This window comes from Aquila chrysaetos, chromosome 11, assembly GCF_900496995.4.
Source record: "Aquila chrysaetos chrysaetos chromosome 11, bAquChr1.4, whole genome shotgun sequence".
Classification (NCBI taxonomy): domain Eukaryota; kingdom Metazoa; phylum Chordata; class Aves; order Accipitriformes; family Accipitridae; genus Aquila; species Aquila chrysaetos.
Genome location: NC_044014.1, coordinates 12164363 through 12190127, shown reverse-complemented (window position 1 = coordinate 12190127; position 25765 = coordinate 12164363). Strand labels below are relative to the sequence as shown.

Below are 25765 nucleotides of genomic sequence, written 5' to 3'. Positions count from 1 at the left end.
CAGAAAGCCCTGCAAGAGCTCTGCCCGTCATCTGTCGTGGTGCCTCACCACCATGTGTGCTCCTGCCCTCCCTACTCCTGTGCTTACTGAAAAAACAGTTAATTATGCTCAGAAATGCGTAAGACCCCTGACAAGCTGAAATTTGATTTCTTCTAGCGTTTTAAGTTTCAGCAGTTATATTCCATCTAGCAAGATGCATAGTGTGGCTTTACTCCATGAGAAAACACGAGGGAGAGACCCAGAACCCCCATTCATGGCAGCAGGTGTGTGAGTGTGGAGATTGCTGGTGCTGGGACTTTGGAAGCTGGGTGTGCTGAAGATGGGCTTTGCAAAGGAGTTTAGCGCTTCAGGTTTTGCTTTAATCGTAGACTATCTCTAGGCTGCTTATCGCAAGAGAAAACACGCCGCTTCAGCTCAGGAAGGGAAGCTAGTGTGCACCAGGTTAGACGAGCCAGAAAAACCGGCGCAGTCTGAGCTCTGTATGGGGACTGACTTGCTGCTGATTGAGTCGCTGAATCCAGCCCAGATACTGCAAGTGAATAGATTATTATAACTTTATCTAATTCCCCATATTTATTACTGAGCGTGTTTCTTTCCATCTTGACAAAGAAGTTTCCCCACTCCCCTGTTTTGGGTTTTTTTTTTTTCATGGTGTTAACAAACACTTTTTGTGACTCTTATCTTCTCCCCGCCAGCCTTAACTCACTGGCGGTTTTTTTGTGGCCAGCTCCACCCTTTTCCACTTAGGGTATGGGTTGTTTGTATCTAAACTCCAGTCTTGAAACAGCCTGTTACGAAGCCATATTGGCTGTTTTGGTGAAGGTCTTCCTCTTCGCGGGCAGCTGCGTTTACAGCACAGGACTTAAAATTAAGGTCTCTTCGCTCTCAAGAACAAAATACCAGTTAAGTTTTGAAACTTTTCTTCAGTGGTGGTGATTTGGCTTAGAGACGGTGCGTGGGTGCATTTATATGTAGATAGGTTGAATTAGACCTTTTTTAAAAATGGATTCAAGACATACAAACACTGATCAAAAATGGGCAAAAGTGAAAATGGGTGAAGGGGTTTGTTGTATTATTCTGCAGCTTTTAGGCTAACAGCAGTGCTGCTATTAAATGTAGGGACCTCACATCTTTTCTAGCCACTTTCCTGGAAACTGACATCAAACTGTTTGGACTTTACTGTAATTAAGGAAGTGTGGAGTATTTTCAGTGTGGAGTGTAATTAAGTAAGCGATGGTGTGGAGTATTTGTAGATGACCTGTATACCATTGTTTTCTCTGCTTACAAGGAAATTTTTTTTCTTATGATTTTATTTCTACTTCTTTTGGGTGGATAAGGACTACATGGAGAAATCAATGGTCAACAAACAGGAAACAGCATAGAAAGATAGTGAAAATACTTAGGAGCCTGCTTACTTCATAACATCCTCAGAGAGCTGCCTACAAAGATGAAGAGATTAATACTAAAATTTTCTAGCAACATTATTATTCTGTGCTATATATAGATGTGTATACATGTAAAATAGGTTATTCTAGCAAGTTGGTTATTCTAGTTTTTCTGCTTATGTTGACTGAAAGATACCAGTTGTCAACTGCTACATGCAAATGTTGCTTTGATTCTTTAAAGCCCCATTTTACACTGTCAGCTCACACTTAGACTGTCCTGAAAGAAAATGAAAGTAAACAAGTCAGAACTGAGGCTGGTAACTCCACTCTTGAGTTTGAGAGCCCTTGCAGGTCTAAGGTGAGAGATTTTTGCATCTAAACTGCTTGAGTTTATGATGTGTATTTGGAAGATGATTGCAAATATTTCTGGAGAAGTAATTTTATGATATTAGAAAGGCCTTGACCTAATCATGCAACTAATGACTCTATCAAGAAAAGCTGTATCTGTTCTGCAGGCTGCAGTACCATGTAAGGCTGTCTAAGCTGGTGTAAAAGAGCTGGCTGGAGTTTTAGAAACAGTTAGGAAGTTTAGAAACAATTGAGTTCTAGAAAGGGTTTTAGGAACAGGCTGAGCTGCCCTGTATATTTTTACTGGTGAGTTGTGGGGAAATTCATATCTCAGTGCAAGGTAGTGGAGTGGCATTTAGAAGGCGGGTGAGATAGCACAGCAGCCAGGCATCACCAGCTCAGGGCAGTCAGGTCAGCAGCTGGCAGGCTTGGCTGTGCAAGGGGATGCTTTGGTTCATGGTGTAAATGCAAAGCTATGTTTTCCTCGGGTGTAACTTAGTGTAGTTCAGCTCACTGCAGTTTTGAAGAGAACAGCCTCAACTGGCAGTTGTGGAAGGGGAGTTTGCAGCCTGTGAGGTCAGGCTATTCGCTTAGGTGCCTCTCTGCTGCAAGGTGAGTAAAAGCTCTGCTCCTAGTTGCGCATCTTATCTGAAACGTTGCTTTACCTCATTTCCAATAGCTGTCATGGGCCCGGTTTTCGTACCACAGGCTGTTTTCTATGAAAACTTTCAGCAGGATGCTTGAGGTGCTGTTCCAGCAAAAACAAGGGGGGATACTGCTGAGCCGGGCAGGTGAGCTCACTGCAGGCAGAAGGATGCTTGTGCAAGCAGGAAACGATTCTCAGCTATGGCGGGGTGGGTTATCCAGGCAGCGGCCTTGCTGTAGCACTGGTGCAGCCACAGGCAGGTTGGCTGAGTCCAGAAGTGGTGCAGCTGTGTTGACAGGCGGTATGGGCAGCCATGAGGTTCTGTGCTTCTCGCTTTGGGACTTGGTACCCCACTGTAAAAAGTCAGTGCTCTTATTGTATCATCTTATGTCTAAAGTTCTAGTGTTTTAAAACAAACGAAAAAAACCCACATGTACCCAAAGAGCTATTTAAATCCCAGAGCTGAAACTTTCTTTTTATTGAGCAATGCTGAGCATACAGCTGAATAATTTTTCATTCATCTGACAGTACACTTTTTCCTTTGTCAGCATTTTCTTGTTGAATACTACTTCTGAAGTTACTAGTGACCTTTCCGCTTGAAAAATTTCTGCTTTGTGTCAGAGTGTTTGTCGTCTTTTTGAAAACATCTCTCTCAAGCCTGACTTTTACTTGGTCACTTGTGGGCAGTTGCGGTGTAATGCCATATATATATATAAAGTCTCATGAATTAAAGCAAAACCAAACTGCTTGGTCTCCAGGCTGCAGTTAGGTTTTCAGAAGCAGATTCCTGCTGCTGAATGGGTCAGATCCCAAAATTGGAGCCCTGCATTGTAGTGATTTTACAGAAATCAGTGCTGTACAGTGAAAGCTCCAATAAATATCATTCATTTAATTGCTAATATTTAAGGTAAATTGTTGTCTAGGAGAATTTGATGCCCTTCATATGAGCCCATCAGGAATTATCAGAAACAGAGGAAGGTTGTGTTAACACATGTGGGATGGTTATCTAAGGACATAGAGATCTGAGTTTTAAAGGTCTGTAGCAGTGAATGAAAGGTATTGAAATATTCATAAATATTCATGGAGGAATGTGTGTGAGTCATGCGTGTGACACACTGAAGGCTGCAGTCTGCTAGAAAACATTGTTGCGCACTGGCGTACAGATAAATTGCATACTTTATTTCATGCACTTCATCCATATCCTCATCTCTGTTTTACAGCCTGTCCCAAACCTCCATATCTGATACTTGCCCTGGCTCTTACCTATCTTCTGTTATTTCTAAAATTATTTTTAAGGAAAGCTGCTTGTTTGGTTTAACAAAATTGTTGATACAACACTAAATCCTCATTTGTAGTAACCTCAGCAAGTGTATAGTACACTACTGTTAGCATCAGAGAGCAAAACTAAGCTCAGAAGAATGAAAATAGCATGATCAGAAAGCAGAAGAATTAAAAATACAATAAGAAATAAACCAAAAAAATCTTTCTGTCAAAAATTGCCTGAAATACATTACCTTTTTTCTACTATAGAAGTAACATTACTCATAGAGGTTTAAAAAAAAATAGTCTGAATATGACTAACAAGAGCTTACTGCAAATGTTTTTGCAGATCCTTTTTATAGTCCTTGTTGAATTGAAGTGAGAGTGATTTAATGTAATACAGATAACTGTTTTTCTCCATCTCCTCCCAAGCAAATACTTCCATGAATGTCGTGAATTCTGTCTTCCACATGGCCCCTGGGAGACTACAGATGCACAGTTTCCTTATATACATGTTGTAAACAAGAGTGAAAGAGCATTTCAGCCTTGCAGAGTGTGAAATGGCAGACCTTTCTTGCAGGGGGCCTCTTTCAGGAATATTTGAGAAGTAACCGAATATCTTGGGATGACAGAATTTGAAAATAAATGTTAGTATAGCTTGTTGATGAAATATATGGCCAGTCGTCTCTGCAATCTTAATAGATCACAGTAATAGAAGGAGAAAGTGCCATAAAAGCATAGCCTCATGGTGAACCATTAGCAGAAAAGCGAGCTGGCGCTGGGATGGCTGGTGCTTGAAAGTCTGTTTTATGTGGTTTGGGTCTTTTTATTTGGGGTGGGGAAAGCCTTCTGTAATGTGAGGGATGTGCAAAGGGCCAAGGAAGTATTTCTGTTGTTATTTTACATTTTTTGCACTTTCAAGCAGGTTGGTAGAACATAAAGGTTGCTCCTTTTTCTATGCATTGTGAGCTGTTTGACCACCAAAATGCTTTCTTCTAGTTATGTGAAAAATCCTTATGTCTTCTACAGGGGATTCTATAAATCACGCACATCTGAATTTCATTCAAAACCACTTTGGTTGTAGTGAGAGATGCTGAGATTCAGGTACTAACCAAGCTCAGGGATTTAAACCGGGCTGTCATGGGTGACGCTGAATCATCTGTTTCCTGGTTTTTCAGATTGTGATTTTCTGTGTATCCCCCTTGTTACCCTGAGGTACGGCCACACATTAAACACTCAGTGCTGCACTTGAGTTTTCACTGATAGTTGTGCTTTGAGTATGTAAGAAGCTACTTACCACCCAGTGCTCTGCAAATGGGGCTCTGGGCCTCTGAGAATGAAGGGAGGCCCAGAAACTGGTGGAAACTGCTTCCAAACTGGTGGAAGCATCTGACCTTGACCTCCTTGCTGGTATTCTGTGGAAACGATGACAGGGCCCTGCTGCACCTTAAAGGCATGTTTCGGGGATTAGTGAGTTAATGCTTGTGAAGCACTTGGATTTACAGCAATTATCTGCCCAGAGAAAATCTTGTCAGATAGATAATAATTGTCATCTCAACACAGTATGAGTAGCATGCAAAAAAGGCACAGGGCCACGTTCTGAGCCATGATAAGAGGAAAAAAATACTGAATTTATTTTCTAGTGAGAACTAGCCACTGTGTGCCAAATGAGGCATGGGGACAAGATGACTGTGGTAAAGATTAATTTCTGTGTGCAAGAGGAGCAAAGAAACATCCTCTGCATGTCTGACTTCTAGCACTCTGGGCTTGCGGCCACAATCGGGTTCCAGGCTGGGGACAGTGCTCGTTACTTTGTCAGTAAGGGTGGCAGCCACATTGCCATTGGAACACACGGAGTCATGATGATGATAGCCATCCTCAGAGCTGAATCAGAATGAAGCGAGTAGGTTTCACAGTTGTCTGCTGGTAGATTGAGGAATAAAAGTCAGGATGTTTGCTCCAACCACTTGCTGTTTCCCACAAATCCTTGTTTGCCTTTCTGGCAATTACCTCCCATGATTGCCTCCCATTAGTTTCCCTTACAGGCTCCCAGTGCTGATGCACCTCCCATACCTCCACTTCTTTTCTCCCAGTCCCAGTTAGGTTCCTTTCCTCACTCGATTCCCTGCTTCTTCTTTTCTTTTCTCCATCTGCTCCCTTCCCCTGCTGCATAGATCTTACCTACAGCAGCCGCTAAAGAGAAGAATCTGACTTTGCCTGTGTATCTTCAGGCTAGGAAGAGGTTGTCCAGCTGTTTGAGGGATGCTGTGTGCGTAGTCTGGTCTACATGGAGAGATCCGTGTAACAGATTACTGCATAGTCAGTCCATGTGAATTTTTAGAGGCTTTACTTGTGGAAATCTGGCAAGTCTTAGGCACACATGATCCTGACAAAATTACTCCAAGGAAGAGCACAGGTGTCTGAAAACTTAGAAATTAAAGTGTAGTTGTGGATACTCAGCTGTCCAACTGAGAGGCCGTATCAAGTAGAGTCTTGAGGATGTTTTTTGGGGGTCTGGTAGCACTCTCTTTTTTAGAGTCAAAACCTGTTGATGAACAGACTATGTCGTGAGATTGGTGGATTTTACCCAAGAAAGTGGGTGTTTTGGAGGACTGAATTAAAATTCAGTGAAGGAATTACATTTGTCGTACAGAACTATTTTCTTTTTAAATTGAGAGCAAGTACTCTGCTAAGGAAGGCAAACTGAAAGGACCAATTACATGCAGGGAATAGCCTGGAGTTATAATAGGAGTCAGCTGCGTGGTAGAGACACCAAATGTCTTTCTGGAATGAACCAGCAAGAGCATTCGCAATACACCTCAGCTCATGTTGTGTGCAGCTTTGCATACTGCTGGTTCAGACAAAAGCTGGAAGATGCTGCCAAGAAATAATGAGAGGTTTAGAAAATACAACCTACAAGGAAAGTTTAAAGGAATAGAATTTACTTAATCTAGAAATGTCAGAACTGAAGTAGTCCTAGGATGGGCATTTGTTGTGGATAGTGGTTAACCTGTCTATCATCTAGAAGGAACACACATCATCCACAGTGTATAGTGTATTAAATTTGATACCGTGAAAACCTTTTTCGTGATATATTCTGCAAGAGTTTATCTCTTGGGGTTGTGGACATTTTATACAGGAGAAGAGGGAAGGGTTTTTCCCTTTGAGAGAAGGATAGAAATAGAGATGAGGTGACATCCTGGCGTTCCTTCTAGTTTTTGCATGGCTGTGATGCTACTTGAGCATGGATGAGCTCCAGTTTTCCAGTTGTTTATAACTTTATCAAATGTGGATGCATTTTCAGAGGGATTACAGAATTAAAAAATAACCAGCACTAAAAGCAACACATCCTGATCGAATTTCAAGTACCTCTTCCAAAATATGGAGGACTCTTTAATTATTGATAAAAATGGGTTTTGTTATCATTTACAAAAATGCATTTTATCTTATCTTGTTATGGGAAATAGTTAACCCTCTGACCAAACGCCTTCCTCCGTCCCCCAGATTGCCAATACTTAGCATACAAAGTTTAGGCCAGATGGTTAAAGTTTGGCAAAGTTATAAGCAGCTAAAAACAAGGTCTAAGGGGAAGTTTCATGTAACATTAATAACAGGCAAAGCTACCAGCCCCACCTATAATAATCTTATTTCTATCAAAGCCAGGTTTCCTTGATGATTCTCAAATGTTTCTGCAGGCTTTTAGAGAAGATCTGGAATGCCTTATTCAAGAACAGATGAAGAAGGGCAATAACCCCACTGGACTGCTTGCGTTACAGCAGATTGCTGAATACATTACAGCAAGCTCTTTTGCAGGTTTTTCCTCATCTTCACTCAGTAAGTAAATTATACATATAATTGCACTTTTTCCTCATCTGTGTTTTTTATCGTCACCACGGCTTAGCAATGGTGGGATCTCCTCTTTCTTTGAATGAAGTTCTGTCAGAGCTTGCTTAAGCTGTGAATTACTACAGATGGTGGCCTTAACTTTCCTTTTTAGGCTTCTTTCAAATTCTTTGATTTGTATGATGATATCCAAAATGTTTGGAGTCCTCACACTCAGTTATTCTAGAATTTGCTAATAGAAGTTTAAATGAGATAGGGAGCAAAATGCTGTGCCCCATTACTATCAGCAGTTTAACATGAGCATAAACTGAGATGTGAAATATGTAACCATTTAGATTGTTTATTTTTCTACTTTTGCATATAAGTTGCTATTAAAAAAAAAAAATAATGAGGGGGGAGAATAGCCTAGCAAACTGAATCGTTACACAAACAGCTCCCACAGTTAAAAACAGCTTGTAGTATGCACTGTAGTTACAAAGATATCACTAGGATCTTCTAGTTAACACCCAAGTTCTTCTTTCCAAGTCATGAAGCACTGAAATGTTAAAGTCAATTTAAGTTCTGTGGGTGGACATCATATGGGAGCTTACAAGACTGAAGTACAGTGGCAGCTGTCAGCATTCAGCATCTTTTGAGAATTGGTCCCAAAATGGCACTTCAGAGTTCATTTAATGAAACAAGTGGAAGGGAACAACAGAGAGCCCAAAATAATCTCATCTCCACATCTCTGGTTGGTTAGTGAGACTGTGGGTCCGACTGTTGTCTGTGCTGCGTTTGCCTGGGGACTCAGACAGGGTGACTAATCTCAAAGTGCATACTCTTTTTGTTGAAAACCAAAATGACTTTTACCTCTTCTGGTTGTAATGTTCCCTGTAAGCAAAGGCTGTAGCTCTCAAAAGGGATAACATGCATTTGTGAAGAGGAGAAGGGTATGTTTGTGTAGTCACAAGTCAAAGGGATCAATAGATCTTTGTGATTTCTCTGTTAAGAGGTGATCTCTTCTGTCTAAGGGTTTGAGAACCCTGGCAGTAATCCTCATTTCTTCATTACAACTAAATTAAAGTGCTAAGGTTGAGAGATCTCTTCAGATTAGTTATAGTAGTGTCAGAAGTCCAGCAGGAATGTTTCTTCTGTAATTTTCAAAGTAACATGTAAAGATACTTCATTAGTGGCAAATGTCTTAAAGCACAGTTCCAGTCTTATATAGGATCTTGAATCAGGAGAGAGCTCAAAACCCTAATGGTACTTCAGAGGAAACCTTTTTCAAGCACAAGAGAGATGAATTAAAGAGATGAAGACTTAAATCCAGGGTATGGTTCCTACTGTCTTAAAGTAACAGATGTTTCAGTAAAGGCCTTAGAAATCCCAGCAGTGCAGTTCCAATCTAATAATTGCTGGTACTGCTATGCTAACAATTTAAATACACCGCTTCTGGAAGATCATGGCATAGGTAGAAGTTATTTCATTGTCCAACTGGCCATCATCTTTTTTTTATGTTATTTTTCAGGCCATGGAATGATTGCACCCATCAATGATCTACCTGGGATAGATACTTCCACGTTTGTTAAGGGAGAAAAACTTACGCGTTGCAAGTTAGCCAGTTTATATAGATTGGCTGACTTGTTTGGGTGGGCACATTTGCCAAATGCCTATATCACAGTAAGTATTTTATAGAATAAAATTTTTTACTTGGAATCTTACCTAGTCATTCAAATAAATTTTCCCCCTAAATATATAAATTAAAATATAGGTCAGTAATCCATTTTCTTCCTCCTTTGCAGGTAAGAGTAAGCAAAGAACATGACCATATTCTAATCATTCCAAGAGGTCTGTCCTTTTCTGAAGCTTCAGCTTCTAATTTGGTACGTGATTCACCTGCTGTAATAACCAGCAAGGCTCAGCCTGTTTTCTAAGAGACTTTTGTGGCTGCTAAAATGGACTTCTAAACTATAATCATGCTGTTATTTTTTAATCTTTACCCACCAGTTGAAAAGCTGATTAACTATTTAGATACTAGCATCCTTTGTCCTCAGCATTTCTTTTTGGGTTTAGCTTTGCTTTCTGTTGCTTTGTCTTCAGCTTAAATGCGGAGCAGCATAGTTTTGTTTTCCTGTCTGATGAAGCTCATCAAATAGCCTCAGTGTAACAGCAACCTTTTATAACCTGACAATATGGTAATACATATGAAATTACTCTGTAGGAGTAGTGTTAGTAGAATCAGCTCTTATTTTTATAAGTGGGGAAATAAAGATGAGTAATCTTCCCCAGGCCCAACAAAGGAGCTGGGTGAAGTTACAGATTGGCTTTTAGGCAACGGTAGCTACTAAATCATGTATCCTTTGGTGCAGAACCTGCCATATGTTCTTCATGTCAGTATGTATCTGTAAAGAAACTACCTCCAGTTTAAAAGGGTAGCAGATTGAGATTGATAGCATTACACCAGCAAACACAGAACCAAAATACAAACATGAGAACAAGATCTGATATGACCCTGCTGTTGTTTTTTGTTGATCCTGGAATAACTGTTTTAATGTTCCCATGAAATTGAAAATTCCCTATGCGTTTAATTTTCTTATTGGAAATTTCTCAGAGGCTGAATTTTCTTCATATTTAAAATGCAGGAAATGTTAGTGAGATGTAGGAAATGCTAACGAGACTCATTTTGAAAGTCAGAAACAAGGAAAGGTCAGCTAGACCAAAGAGGAATATATGTTGTGTCAGGGTCTTATCTTTACTTCTTCCATGGTTGGACTTCCAACAACTATCAAGGCCTTGGACACCAGGATAGTTTATTGACACACAGATTCATGGCTGCTCTCCTACTTTTTTTCATGCTCTGAGCCCTAAGTATGTGGGAGGAAATTTGGTACCAAGTAAGAAAGGGAGGGTAGTTTATAGGTAATGGCAGTTGTTGCAAATTTTTTTAATATTGTTCCTTTGTTTGACTTTTCCAGGTTAAAGTAAACATCCTAGGGGATGTAGTTGACCAGGGAAGTACGACTCTAAGTATTGACAATGCAGGATTCAGTCCACATGTGGCCATCTACTCCACACGCCCTGATGTCAGATGTGTAATACACATACATACCCCTGCAACAGCAGCTGTAAGTCTTCCTTCTAGCACAAAGAGTAAAAGAAACTTGGAGAACATTTCTGAATCTGAATCACTGCTTGTGGCAGTTTTATTTTTGTTTTTAACATAGCCTCTACAGTGGTAAAGAAAGGTGTAAGGTTATCAAATAAGCAGAGAAAGAGGGCTGGGCCACCACAGTGAAATGGATAGGAATAAACTGATGCTCAGATACAATTGTACTCAGGTTGAGGAGGCTGTAACGTATCTAGTTTACACAGGCTTCATTTATAATGGCTTAGACCATATAACGTGCTGCATACATCGTCATGTGCATTACGCAACTCTCATTTTTAAGTGGCTTAACTATAGTTATGGTCAGTTTGGATTTATCTTGCTATTAAAAAGACATAGTTAACACAAGTTAAAAAAGATCTATATAACAATGATAAAAATGTAAGGAGACTTGAAAGAATTGGTTTGAGATAAATAGATAAATTTCTCTTATATATAAATGCATATATGTGCATTCCTTGACTACAGACAAAAAAAGGAACGGATAACTTCTTTTATACTAGCTTTTTGAAGTTATAAATGTGGGAAAGAAGGAAAAACTATTAAGTAGGCTTATGTGGAGAATTAAAAATGGATAAAACTCACTAAAGTTAACTTAGTTGGGATAATTTGTCTTTTCCTATAATGCATCTGTCCCTGGGTTGGGTAGCAGCAGCTCTGTCACCCTATTGCAAATTAGACTGAGCGGGGGGGGCGGGGGGGAAGGTGTTATTTCTGAGCTTTCACTTTGGAGAGTTTTCTCTCTTCTAGCAAAGATACAAAGTACATCCTGCTAAGGCTTTGTGGTTCAGATGTGGGGTTTAAGAGTTTAATTTTTTCCTAATTATCAGTACTTCATTTTCTTGAAACAGGTTTCATCTATGAAGTGTGGCATCCTTCCCATATCACAAGAGGCCCTGATTCTGGGAGATGTTGCTTATTACAACTACCAGGGATCTCTTGATGAACAGGAAGAGAGAATTCAGCTTCAGAAAGTTCTTGGACCCAGTTGCAAGGTATTCAACCTCATTCACGCTCTTCATAAACAATTTTCATGTACTGTGCCAGTTTCTACCATTTAACATTAGTGTCTTCATTTACTAGGTATTAGTCTTGAGAAACCATGGTGTGGTAGCACTAGGAGAGACACTGGAAGAAGCATTCCACTATATTTTCAATGTGCAACTGGCCTGTGAAACACAGGTGAGAGGGACTTTTTCTGTATTTAATTTCAAACACTTATGCTGCTGAGTTACAGATTACATCCCAGATGGGAAGATCTCTAATATTACAAAATACTTGGAGTTGTGGAATCCAGTAATCATATGCCAGGTCAAAGTTGGAGAAATTGGAATAATCAGGAAAACATAGAGGGAACAGCACAAATACTGTATCACTCTTCCTAGAACGAGTATCAGTGTTGTTACACTCTGAAGGGTACAGGTTTTGTTCCATGCTGCGGAGAGTGAGCTTCATGCAGAGAATCTGTCAGATAATAGATTTGGTGATACTTGCTGCATGTGGAAGTGTGACTTAAACGAGCTGGATGCTGAGAGATCTTATCAAAGCTGAATGTTGTGACAAGAAGCTTCTCCCTTTGATCACAAAGATTTGTAAAACCAAATAAACAAAAGGTCTTTGGGGTAATGGTAGAGGGTAGCATATTTAAAAATAACTTGAGTCCCAAAATCAGTTGTTTCCGTTTTGTCTAACTTTAACTACCTAGTTAGGTACCTAGATATTATCTTTAACCTCTGGAGAGAGACCACTAAAAGTGTCCTCACGTTCCATAACTCTTAAGCCCATCACCGGAAACTTCCTCACTTTGCTCTTACTTGTTCTCCAGTGATCCTGTCCTCCCAAGTAGGCATTTGGAGGTGCAAATGGCCATCTTCCACTCCTTTCCTTTCCTCCCTTGTCCTGCCATTCTTTTTGAGTTCAATCACTCATTCCTTTTGAAATGAAAATAAAAATAAAAAATTTTTAGTCTTGTGATGCAGAAAGACCTTAAGGTACTCTGAAAGCTAGTGTTTGAGTCTACTCCTTTTAAAGTGCAATTATTAGCAGGTATTACCATCCTTTCCATACAAATCACTTCTGTATATTTTAATACATTTTTGCACAGTAGAAAACTAGCCTGAGAAATAACTCAGCATGTGTGTAAGTATGTTTCTCCTATGAATTCAGAAAAGCAGAGAATTCAAAAGCTTTTCCACAAATGAAATACTCATTGATGTCTCTAGGTTCATGCATTAGCTGGAGCAGGTGGGATAGACAATCTCCTACTACTGGATCTGCAGAAGTTTAAGCCTTCCACGCACGCTGTGGCAGCAACTGGAGGAGGTGGAGTTAATATGGCTTCACAACAAAAATGGAAAGTTGGGGAGCAAGAATTTGAAGCGCTTATGCGCATGCTGGACAACCTGGTGAGAACACGTCGATGGCGTTGTCCATGTAGTCTCTGTAAGCTTCTGAGAGTGTAGGATTAGCTTCTGTAAAGCAAATTATTTTTTTCTGGTTTCTTTGTGAGTTTGAAAATGAAGACAGAGTAACTTTTATTGTATATGAAACCTCTTCTGCTTGGTTTAGTTTTTATGTCAGTGTATCTGACAGTAGTATTCTGTCTTGATAAGAATTTATGTTTTGAACTTGATTTTGTCCAACCCATCTCACAAACACATTTGCTCTTCATAGAAGCTTAATAGTAAAAACGTATTTTGATCACCACCTAGTAAATAGACATAGCATATTCCCTCTATGTTTTGTTATTAACTCTAATATTAGGAAATAAGGTGATAATTTGTTGTTTGTTTGAAATGTCCATTTTGCTGCACTATGAATTCTGGAACAGCTCTCAATACAAATAGAGTGAGCAATGGGGGAGTGTCGTGAACTAGGATGTGCCATTGTGCGTACAGATAAATGTCCTCATGAACGCTGCCTAAGTCATAACCTGAGCAGGGGGTCATTTCGTGGTCACGCGTTCACAAAGGTGGGAGGACTGTGAAGTGTGAGTGAGGTCCTGTCCGATTGCTACTGTACTATATTTTAAATGGGTCTCTTCAATGTTAATAGTGTGAATGAATGATGGATGACACCACTAGCCCATTCTCTGAAGAGCTCAGTGGACCTGTTTAATGCACATAGGGCAGCACAAAACTTCCATGACTTTGTTGGATAGCTTTTTCTGATTTTTTTTTATTTATTTATTTATTTTAAACAATTTTTGTCTTTTTCTTTCCTCCTTTGTAGGGATACAGAACTGGCTATGCCTATAGGCAACCATTAGTCAGGGAAAAACCCAGACATAAGAGTGATGTTGAGATCCCAGCCACTGTGACTGCCTTTTCCTTTGAAGACGATACAGTCCCGCTTTCCCCCCTGAAATTCCTGGCACAGAGGCAACAGAGGGAAAAGACAAGATGGCTGAACTCTCCAAACACATACTTGAAAGTTAATGTGCCTGAGGAGTCCTGGAATGGGGAAACCAGTCCCAGGACTAAGATCACGGTGGGTAGATATTTTAGGCAGTCACTTAGTTTTTGCACTACTTGAAAGTAAATTACGCACAGTTTATATGAGGAAATCTTTAATAGGATTAGCAAATAAGTTTATCAAGCAAATAAAAACAGGCTTTGGGGAGACTAAATGACATTAGTACTAAGGCCCCCCTCTGTTTGGGGGGGTGGGGAGGTGTGTAACTGGAAGAGTAACAGTTTATGATAAAATTTAACAATGATTTCCCTTTTGTTACTAGCTCTTCTGATTCCTGAAGTAGAGAACAGTTTTTCTACCATATCTCTTTGTGCTATTAATTATCCACCAAACACAGTAAGGTTTTAAATCACCCATGGGTTGTTTTCTTCTCTACACGAGGGAGACACAAGCTCTAATTAATCACTAACTGCGCCTTTCCTGTTTGTGAGTCTCCTGAAAACAGACTTCGAAGAGTCCGTTCATGCTGCTACTTTTAATGATCAAGATTTTTCCCCCTCCTTCCGCTCACCACGATGCTTCCACTGTGTTTCCAGCCTGGAGAGAGGTGGCTCTCGTGGGACTATGAAGCATGTTATTTGATACCCCCAGTTGCGTAGTGCAATTGTAAAAGCATCAGCTCCTCCTGCTGGCAGGCTAGCGAGTTTCTAAACTTACGTTTGGAAGAAACACCCTCAGCAACTGATTTAAAACCCTGCTTACAAAGGAAAAATACTGCAGACAAAATGTGGGGTTAGCAGAGGTGGAACTTGATTGCATGAGCAAGGACTCTGGAGCTGGTGGATCTATATGCCAGTTACTGGAAGTGTGATCCTTTCTAAATATGACTTCATTAGTAAGCAGTTTGTACTGCATTTTTCAGGAATGTATTTCAGTGTTTACAAAAAGTAATCTTGATGATATGTGTTCAAGGCAACTTAAAGCCTCTTGGGCAAACATACAAACTTGTAAGGAGTTGGGATTATTTTGTGAGTGTCATGTGGAATTGAAGTAAAGTCAGAAAGTCCTTTCTTTATATCTCTTCTGTAACAGTAAGACAACACTGAGAATTGTTCCTGCCAATCATGCTGGGCTTTTTAGCTTTTTTTTTTTTTTCTTTAAGTGGATGAAAGCTGATGACTCCTCCAAGACTAGTGGAGGAACACCAATCAAAATTGAAGATCCAAACCAATTTGTTCCTCTAAACACAAACCCAAGTGAAGTGTTGGAAAAGAGAAATAAGGTAAAAGAAGTGTAACAAAGAAAACCATAACATTTCCACATAAAATTGTATGTTCAAGTGATGGTTCAACACAGCAGTAAAATAACATTTTCAAGTGTTCTGATTTTACTAAGAAGTTTCTTACACTGTATGTGATTTTTGGCACTAAAAAGCATGTATTTAAATATATGATATACATGAAGTCTGTAGATTCATATGCAATATATATAAATTTTGAATGCAAGTTTGATGAAGGATGAGCATTAACTCTGGAAATGAAAGATTGGAAATGGTATTCCCTGCTATTTAGCATTATAATTAGTGAATAATTAGGTGTCAACATGAACCGAATTGCTGTGTGTTATCTACAGCATGGTTCAATCTCAGATGGTAATCTCACTCTGTTCTGTATTAATCCTCCTAGCACATACTAAGCCAGAGTTTCTATGGTCCAGTCTACTTCCTAATGGTAGTGAAGAAAATGAGAGGTTATTGTTGGACCTCTCTGTAAACACAAATATCTCACTGCTTTTCCCTTCCAGCACATAAGACACTGACTGTCAGACTGACCAAATACTCCACCCTAGACATAACTATATTAACAGATATTCAGGATACTTTCCATTTGATTACTTTTTTTTCTTTCTTTCTTGGAAAGCACCATATCAGTATCCGTGGGGACTGAGCTGGAGTCAGAAGGAGCAACTCCCTTCCTTAGAACAGGAAAGGCACTCTCTAATCATCTAGAGATTAATAATACAAGTCCCAGACAATGATTTTTAAATTCATGCATGTCACTATCTCTTTAGATAGTTTGCTCATATTTTTCTGCTGTAGAATTTTTTTTAATCAATCTCTTAAGCACTGACAATGTGAAGCTAGGGCTGTTGGCTTGGGCAAAATAATGAAGTATTCACAGAAGGAAAAACTTTACCAACCTTTGTGATCAGAGATCTCTGTAATAGCTTAACATGGGTCACTTGTTTAGGGGGGATGGAGAGGACAGGTTGAGAGACATACTATTCCTTAGAGCTTATTTCTAAATACTGGCTTGTGTGAAGTGCAGGAGCTGGGGCTAGCATGGATATTTGGGAGTGCTGGAAGGGCTAAACAACATATGCAGTGCACTCAGAGGTGGAAGAAGAGATGTTAATTTTTATGTGCAGCAGTATACAGCTTGATCCTCCAGGCATTCACTGCTGCCTGTGTTACTGGCTTTGCAAAGCTGATGGGCAAAGGATTTGTTAAAGAGAAATACCTGTTTCTAACCCAGTTTCTTTTCTCTGTGTAGATAAGGGAGCAAAACCGATATGACCTAAAGACAGCAGGACCACAGTCTCAGCTGCTTGCTGGGATTGTTGTGGATAAAAAGCCAAGTCCAGTGAGTAGGACATAATTAATTGATATACATATATTTGGATTATTTGGCTGCCTGTCTTTCAAACATCACTGTGGACCATTTTCTTTCTAAATGCTTTGTTAGAAGTGATTATTTTAATGCCAGGTTTTGGATGTGTGATACATATTATTCATGCTTCATTTCAGAGGTTTAAAATGTTAGTTTCAAATGGAGATATGCATGGTAGGTTTGCCTGCCATTAATATTAATGAAGTAGGACGCCTGTCTAAGACCATTTAAGCTAACGAGTGATGAACTTTGCAATGCGTGGTGCCAAAAATAATCCTTTCATCAGTCTGTGGAACTGCTGCTAAAGGAAATGATTGAGGCCCAGAAATAACTGAGTTTAAAAGGTAGGATGGGACCATGTAGAGGGCAGCTTTCATTAGAAACAAGCTTCTTATTGAGAGGGAGGGTTTTCAGTTTCTTACTAGTCCACACCATCTTGTCTTGAGTAGAATATACTTACTTCCAAACAGTACAGATACCCCTAGTAATGTACCTAACAAACTGTGCTGAATTGTAATAGGAATTCTATAGTTTCCCACCAGCCATGGGTTAGTGCGTCTGTTTCCTCGTTTTGGTTTCCAACATTCTTTTGAGATAACACTGAGTTTGCTTATTTATTTCAGGCAAAAAGAATATTTTCTGAATGAGTTTTCTTCCAATATGAAAATAATTTTTTTTTTGTCATTGTAAGTTTCATCTCAGAAGAGCTCTTCCAGTTGGATTCCTAAACTGGAGCATGAACACAGTTACTTTCCTACAAAAAAAAAATCCTAGAACTTGAGGCATTTGCAGAAAATATGGGAAACCTTATTTTTTAATTCCTGTTGTTAAAGAACTTCCACTTCTCTGAAGAGTATATTAGTCCCTGAAGTGTAAGCTGTTGAGGCAGGTCTCTACTCCTGAAGCTGTCCCCCTTGATACAAAACACCCTCAAATAATCATTGTGCTGCTGCAAAAGGATGGTGATTTACAGCTCAGTGGTCAGTGTTCATTACTATGTGAAAGCATATTAAATAGGGTAGTTTTAGTCTGGATGCATATGTGTTTTTCTTCTGTATTCCCTGCCAGCCTGGTGTCACCAAACTTTGGGCAAAAAAGAGACATTAACCATGTATATCTTTCTTGCTTCTTTTTTTTAACTGTTAAATTTTGTGGTTTTCTCTTTTCCAGCCAATGCAATTTGAAGATGATGAGCACGCACCACCAGCACCACCCAACCCGTTCAGCCATCTCACAGAAAAGGAACTGGAAGAGTACAAGAAAACAATTGAGCGCAAGCAGCAAGGGTTAGAAGGTCAGTAGTGTGTACATGTTGGGGTTTACATTTTAATGATGTGTTCATTCTTAGTTTGAAAATACCTACTGTAAAAAAAAATGCATAAATATTAATTATTAGCATATACTATTGGCAACTACTTGAGAACTAATTATTCCTTGAGGCGGTAGAATTTTTGTTAAATGTTTTGTGGTTTTTTTTTTTTTTACTTCGGTTACTGTTAAAATTAAAGCAATGAAAGGTTTGTACAGAAATGGGGTTGACAAAAACACACTTTAACATAATGGCTTTTTTTGTCAGAATCATAGAATAACTTGGGTTGGAAGAGCCCATGAAGGTCATCTTAGTCCAACCTCCTCCTCAAAGTTGATACCAAAGTTAGATCAAGTTGCTCAGGTCTGTGCCCAGCTGAGCAAAAGTTTACTGAGATGTTTGGTCTTGGCTTCTTTAATTTTTCTTCTATTCTCCCAGTGTGCAAGACTTATCTACTTTCGCTTTTTACATCTTCTTCCAATACTACTGTTCCACAGGGAATTGCTAATTCAGGGTTGATTTGATTATTTTTATTTTTTTAACAGTAATGCTATGCATTCTTCTTCACTAATATTATGTAATAAAACAATTTTGCTATATATCATGTTCAGGTCATAGCATAATAGCTTACTATAACGGCAAGCTGTGTGACTTACAGCTAGATAGAACCATGGGGCACACTACTTGGAATGCAACCCTGCCACCCTTTTTAGTGCTTTCTATTAAAGAACTAATATAGAATGATTGTTAGTAGATAAAACGTGTAAATCCATAATTCTATAGAGTTTAAACTGTGTATTGTAACTTCTTGATGTTGTCAGCATGAGCAACGCAATGCTAGCAGAGTTGAAAATCTTGTAGCACTAGCACTGACATTCTTGCTTGATTTTTACCTTTGCATGGCTACTAATTCAAATCTTGTCCTGCAGATGCTGTACAGGAATTACTCTCAGATGACGGTTCATCTGTGTCACAAATTCAGTCCCAAACTCAATCCCCGCAAAATATCCCAGAAAAATTAGAAGGTATTCCATGCAATTTCTGTACATAGCCAATGGCTCTGATAACCTGAGTCATTCACTCTTGTGCTGCATTCTTACATTTGCATGAAGTCAACTGAGCCAAAAAGAGCCCTCTTTTTACTAAGTCTGGGTGGGACTCTGTCCGGAAAACTGTTTTTCCCAATTTTTTCTAATACATAATTCTCACAAACAGAAAACAATGCAGGGCAAACATAGGTATTAATAAGGTGGAGGAAATAGATATTATATTTTTATTTTACTGAAAGTGTTAAGATTAGGGGTTTTGCCTAAGACTTTTCCAGCAAACTCTAAGAAGGCATTTTGAAAGGCTACTTCTCCAAAGACTTCTGTATGGAGTGGCTGCATTTTCATAAATTAGTGTCTTGCAGTAAAGCATAATTCTGAGTGTGCTTGGGACTGTAAATGTATATGCTGTGTAGACTGTATTTGTATATACTGTATACAGCTTGACCTGTGTATATACCTGGCACAGATATTGTTAGCTTTCTCAGCCCATTTTCCTTTAATGACATTTTCACAGTATTGTCTGCTTACAACAAGTAGGAGTATAGATAAAGGGGAAAAAAACCACATCTAAGCACTCCGGGTTTCATTCTTCGGATCACAGTCCAGCCTCGCAGACTTTGTTTCAATACTCGTTTTTTGCATGATAGTGTACATATATAATTGCAAAATTGTCTGTTCTTTCAGAAAATCACGAAGATCTCTATACCCAGAATGCTAACCTGATATCTGTGGAGTTGCCAGTTGTGGTGGTGAATGGCAAGGAAGATGCACATGACGTGGAAGAAGAGCTCACCAAGAGGGTCAGTCAGTTAACCACTAGTACTGTGGAGAGCGTAGAGATTACGATTAAAAGCTCTGAAAAGATAGAAGAGACCCTGTCCCCTGAAGGGTCACCTTCCAAATCCCCGTCAAAGAAGAAGAAGAAATTCCGCACCCCATCTTTCCTGAAAAAGAGTAAAAAGAAGGAGAAAGTAGAAGCATAAGTGCAGTTCTGCTGTGAGGAGACATTGCACATTTTAAATGTTTAAGTTGACCATTAACAGCATAGTGTTAGGGGTGTGCAGTAACTGGACTTTTAACCTAAACAAAAAGGAACTGGAAGAGGTTTTGCTTTAAAAAAACCCAACCAACCAAAAAAAAAAAAAAAAAAAACCCTTTCGTGTGAATTGAAAATTAATTCATCTCTCACTTAACTGTGTCCAAAATTGCTATGAGGGTTGGAAACATTCATTAGTTTCATGTAGAACTACACTGGCAGGTGCTCAATTACCATCATAGCAAAATCAAATACCATCATAGTATGCAGCAGCAAGTTCTGCTTGGAAGTACTTTGCAGACCTTAAAATTTTCAGTACAGTTCAAGTCTTTATTAAAGTTACTGTTGAGTGATCATATGAGTTTTTAAAACTGCTGTCTCATTTGGTAACCAGATCATACATTTTTGTATTGTGATTTTGACCATATATTTTATGTTTCTGTACCCCTGTTTGAGTGGGTGCATATTAACAGCACACCTTTAAATCTTTTTTAAGATTAGATCATATAGAAATATTATACACTGGCACATAATATTAGGGGGAAAACTGTGTAAGAGAAAGTTTATTTGGAATTATACAAAATGTCTAAAGAATTCCATTCTTCAATAACTTTTTTGCCAAATACTTCATTTTAGTGAAATATAATTTTTGAAGACTTCTTTTTTATTCTATCAGTTGGGGGGGGGGAACCCTTATTTTTCAAGAAAGGGGATTTTATACACTTAACATTGATAATTTAGTTTAACTGTCAAAACAAAAAGAAGATTTTATATGTTCAAATGTTTGTATACCATTCAGTATAAAGGTATTATAAGCATGTGAACCAAGCATTTAATAGTAGAGTGTATTTAAGAATGCTTGGTTTAGAGTATACTTAAATATAATTCAGGAATCCAGGGACTTAGAAATCAAAAGATAAAAGCATATAAAATTGGACTGGATTCATGTTTAAAAATTACTTGTGGGGTTTTTTTTCTCTCTCTCATGGTATTGCTAATGAATGAAGAAAAATAATCTCTTAACATAACCAAATGAAGGAAACAAAACTGTTAAAAGGGAAAGTGAAATAGTAAGAAAATAGGAGGAGACAAAGAAAGTAAAAGTTTGGTGATTATTTTTTTTAAATATATGATATGGATTGTGGGATATTTTTATTAAATCAGCAAAGTGACATTTCCATATTAGGCATTTTAAATAATTTGTATGGATTCATACAGAGTGCAACACTTTGGTTTTTTTTCTTCACTTTCATTTGAATTGTAAAAGGGTCTCATGAATCTGTGTTGTCCTTTGGATGAACCCAGAGCAAATCAGAGCCTAGTGTCGTGGGTAAGGGTGGTACTGCCACTTACTCATTTTTACTGATATTGTCATTTTAGTACTTTTACTGTATTGTAAATACAAACTAAACATAGAAATTAACATAGGGTTTTCTTCGCTGTGTCAAATCGTCTGTAAATCAGTCATCGCAATAGGAAGTACATTTTAAAGATCCATGTGATTCCCAAAATGCCGGTTGAAATATTATTCAATATATAATTGTTAAATATGGCTGGAGAGTGGTTTGGCATGCAAAAATGTTGATTATAGCATGTTTGGGGGCTGGTTAGCTTTGACCGTGTAAGTGTGATAATGCAATGTTGGAATGGATCCTGGAAACAATTTTCTAGCTATCACTAAATACTGGAATCAGTGTTTTTAATCATAGTGGAAACTTTCAGTTGCTTACTTTGTTTTTTATGTTCTACATTATTTGTGTTGTATTACAACATATGTAGAAACAGTAACCTGTGAACTACGCTTTTCATAACTTTTTTAAAAATATATCTAAATGAATGCAATGTGCATAAATATTTTTTAAAATGCAACCGTGAACTATTTGCACCTTTTGCTAATGCCTCTATTTACTTGCTTTGGCATAAAGAATGAGCCAGCCAACTCTTGTGTCCTGTGGAAAATATATAAATGTTATCTGAAATTGCTCATAGATGTAATGCTAATTAATGTTAAATCACAAATAAACAGTATTTTAAATAGATGGATTTTGTATAGCAGCCTTTTGTTTATACAGTGCTCTTACACCTCTCGCCTGTAGAAAAGGTGCTTTGATTATGCACATTGCTTCTCAAGAATTTATTCCGAAGATGGCTTCTTGCTTGTGCTTATTCTGAAAGCAATGCAAGAAAATAGTCTGTTCTTATTAGAGAACAGTTGTTTTCTCTGTCACAGATCCTGGAGATAAAAGAGGACAGGCCTGTGGTAAAATACACGGTGTTGTCAGGCAGTTGTTTTGAACCCAGTTGAGTTTGTGCTGCAGGCTTTCCTCTCCCTGGGCATGCTTCCCCGTCGTCTTGTTCTGTGTATTCTGCTCTGCAGACATGGGTTTACATATGATGGCCTGAGACATAGGACTCAAGTGGTTTAAGTGCTCTGTAAGTACACAGCAGGGAAGTAGCTTGTGGAAATTACTATTTTTTTCATTTTATTAATGAAAACAAAGGGTTTTGTAGGGAAGGCTTTTAATGCAAATTTATTTGAAGACATCTGTGTCATGCCCTGCCAGCATATGGTATACCTCAGAGTCTCTGAGGCTGCAGAAGTTGCAGTGTTTTTATCGCTATATCAACTCTGTGAAATGTCTTTAAGGACTTTGACAAATGGGTTTTTTCATTGTCCTTCCACAAATCAGCCTTTTGTTTCTGTTTACAAGAAAGCCAAAATCCAGCCCTCTGAGTCTGGTGGCAGTTTCATGAACTCAGTCCCCGTGTGGGAGGGTAGTTTTGGTTCAGCATTTTACTTGAATCTTGGTTAAGATTTATTTAATTTTCTTACTATCGTTTATCTCCAGGCGCATCGACAGTCTGCTTAGTGCTGCACTAATGTGACACTATATCGACATGGAGGAGCTTACACTGCAAGGCTGAGTGCATCTCTAGTTTTCTTCTTTGAACTCTCTTTATTCTGAAGAGTGTACAAACCACAGCAGACCCTTCATTTTCACTTAGATCTTACTCTTTCGCAGTGTTACAAGAAGGATCTGAGATTCTGCAAGCCAAAGTGTGGAAACAGGTAGATGTTCATAACAGGCATAATATACATGAAGGCTTAAATCCTGGGAAGTAGGAGCCCTTGGAAAGATGAGCTTCAAAACAGATCGTAGACATGATAGGAAATAATTATTACCATTAGGATGCTTAACCCAAGAAAGAGCAATACAGAGAAGCAGCAGTGTATGCTATGAGGAATTACATGCAAGCTACGACCCAAGAACCTTATAAAGGAAAACAAAGTATTTGTGAAGTTGTACATCTTTCTACCTCACTTTTGTCTATTCATGGCCATACTAAAATCTGTACTGTGATCTGGGTGATCACCTGCTGACTTCTTTTAACAGACTCTCACCGGTTCTGGAGACGAGTGTTGCATAGCAAACCAGATTTCACTTGATTTGCAAAAATGGCAGAACAAGGTATACTTTAGATCAGGCTTTAGATGCTGCAAGGAGACAGGGTAATGTCATGGTGAAGGCTGTAACAGGCCATTTTGACCGATATTTTCCTGTCTTGCCAGTTAAGTTATTGTACACTGTTGAACATGTATAAATTGCTCTTTTCTCTGGTGCTCAGTAGTTGAGGATTTTCTGTTTTCTGGAAGTCCAGTTTGCAAAACTGTTGAGTTTTCACTGTTTCAGCCTGTGGAAACTTCTCAAACACAATGTACTGCTAAGTAGCCAAGGACAGGGAGAAAGGGCCACTGTGTCCCAAACTGGGCATGCGGGTCCAATGGAAACTTCCAACATGAGCACTGATGTTCCTCCTCTCCCATCCTGCAAACTGGCAGGGAAATCCATCCCCTTGCCCACGGGTTTGTTGCATGGATTGGTGTTTGCTCTTTCAGAGGCCGTTGGTGATCCTGTATGTTAAATGAGGTGGAGACTCATTGAAAAGCACTAATTAGAAACTGCCTGGCGTTGTGTGTGCAGGCAGCCGGAGCGCAGTCAGCCTGGCTGTGGGCATTGCCATGTGCATGGCATGGCTCAAATGGCACGAGCAGCCCGGCGGAGGGTGTTCGGGGGAGATGGGCGCTTCTGACATTTTAGCTGTCACAGAGCCTGTATAAACTCCCGATTTTAACGAGTTGCAGATTGGCCAAACTTGCACAGACTCTTCAAGGAGTAGTAGAAAGCCCATCCCTAACATAAAGGTTGCTCAGACCTTTGCCACCATTTCTAATCTCTGTTGCAAAGCCAGCAGCAATTGAGGTTTCTAACAGAAAAGATTGCCGGAATGTAATGCGGAGAAATATGTATTTTTCCACAGCCTTGTTCTGTGGAAGTGTTTGATAACATTAGCTTTACATTTTATGTGTGCGGGCAGTACGTGCGAACATGCCCAAGCAGGTTTCACTTGGACCAGCACACAGCATGGAAAGTTTCAGTCTAGTTTGATCAACTTGTAAGCAAACAAAACAAAGCCTGATGATGAGAACTGGAGGGCAAACAAGAGCTCACGCTCTGCAACTGTGGTTGAGTCCCAAAGTCAAATGCAGCCTTTGAAAGGTGAAAATTCAAGTGGCCTTTAGATGGCATCAGACTTTCACATTTGCTGCCTTTGCTCCCTGCAGTCAGAAAGCCATTAACAAAGAGCTTTCAAAGAAAGTATTTTGGTGGAGATTTTGTGGGCTTTATTCCAGTTCCAGCTCAGCAAGATGAAAGCAGACATCTGGCTGTCGGACTCATTTTCTTCATTGATTCATTTCAAAATCCAGCAATGGAGCAGGCTTTGTCTGGAAGGCAAGACTCCTCTGGCCCCCCTCGGTCCTCTTACGCTTTTGCAACTAGTTAGGGGGCTTTTTGGTTGGGGTTTTGGGGGTTTTTTTTGCACTTGTAAACTCACTCCACTGAGCAGAAGAATATCCTTATGTTCAATATTTTCTCTCTAGCAAGCTTACCCAAAGGCCAGAGGGCTCTCAGCATTTCTGGATGGTTGGGGCAGAAGTGACAGGAGTCCCTGATGGAAGGTGTGCAGGGGGGACAGGGCTGAGAAGCAGCAGAGCTTCAGATGTCTTGGGGTCAGGGCAGAACCTTGCTGATTTCCCCCTCGGCTGAGCTGTGGGTATGTGAATGGAGAACCAGAAGTCATGGCAGCTGTGTCTCTAGGAAGGTCTACAGTGAAGGAAGATATTTAAAAGTATTAGAAAAACCTGCTGCTTTGGAAGTTCAACCATGCCAGTTTGGAAGTTTGTACTAAATTTTCATAACTCTTTAAAAGGGAATAGCGTGCTTTGCCGCTGCTGGCCTGTTTGTGTCTCCTTGCTCTTCAGCAGATACATTCTGCCAAAGGCACACTTTGGCACCTTGGTCTCGGTCTTGGTCTCTGAACTGCACGTTGTTAGAGGCTGAGGGCAAGGTCTCGTGAAGCATCGCTGCATACTCGCCCTCTTCTTACACTTTTCTGCAAGTGTCTTTGCCCTTGTGGGAAATGGGATATTGGGCGAGCTGGACCTTCGTTCTGATTTGTTACAGTTGTTTTTCTGTATTAGTCAAACTTGGGAAGGGAGAGACTTACCTGTTTGTGCTGTTAACTGTTGTGCATGGAAAATTGGCGGGGGGGTGGGGGGGGGGAGAGGTCAAAGGGACAGATGCCCTGAGTTGCCTCCAA

At 39.4% G+C, this 25765-nt stretch overlaps 1 protein-coding gene across 9 annotated transcripts in view; it reads left to right on the top strand.

Annotated features, from left to right (window-relative positions):
* The window catches only part of ADD3 (adducin 3), a 102621-nt gene extending 80478 nt beyond the window's left edge, over nucleotides 1-22143 (top strand). For 7 of the 9 annotated variants that reach the window (XM_030030122.2, XM_030030126.2, XM_030030121.2 and 4 more), the window contains 13 exons: nucleotides 7335-7473; nucleotides 8990-9141; nucleotides 9264-9344; nucleotides 10437-10586; nucleotides 11479-11622; nucleotides 11711-11809; nucleotides 12850-13032; nucleotides 13859-14116; nucleotides 15204-15323; nucleotides 16594-16683; nucleotides 17881-18004; nucleotides 18949-19044; nucleotides 19753-22143. In XM_030030122.2, the coding sequence (XP_029885982.1) occupies nucleotides 7335-7473; nucleotides 8990-9141; nucleotides 9264-9344; nucleotides 10437-10586; nucleotides 11479-11622; nucleotides 11711-11809; nucleotides 12850-13032; nucleotides 13859-14116; nucleotides 15204-15323; nucleotides 16594-16683; nucleotides 17881-18004; nucleotides 18949-19044; nucleotides 19753-20051 (1935 nt within the window). In that variant the 3' untranslated portion in view covers nucleotides 20052-22143. Of the gene's footprint in view, nucleotides 1-771; nucleotides 904-7334; nucleotides 7474-8989; nucleotides 9142-9263; nucleotides 9345-10436; nucleotides 10587-11478; nucleotides 11623-11710; nucleotides 11810-12849; nucleotides 13033-13858; nucleotides 14117-15203; nucleotides 15324-16593; nucleotides 16684-17880; nucleotides 18005-18948; nucleotides 19045-19752 lie in introns of those variants that run through there. The other 2 variants (XM_030030127.2, XM_030030128.1) reach the window with 2 other exon arrangements.
* Nucleotides 22144-25765: the final 3622 nt, after the last annotated feature.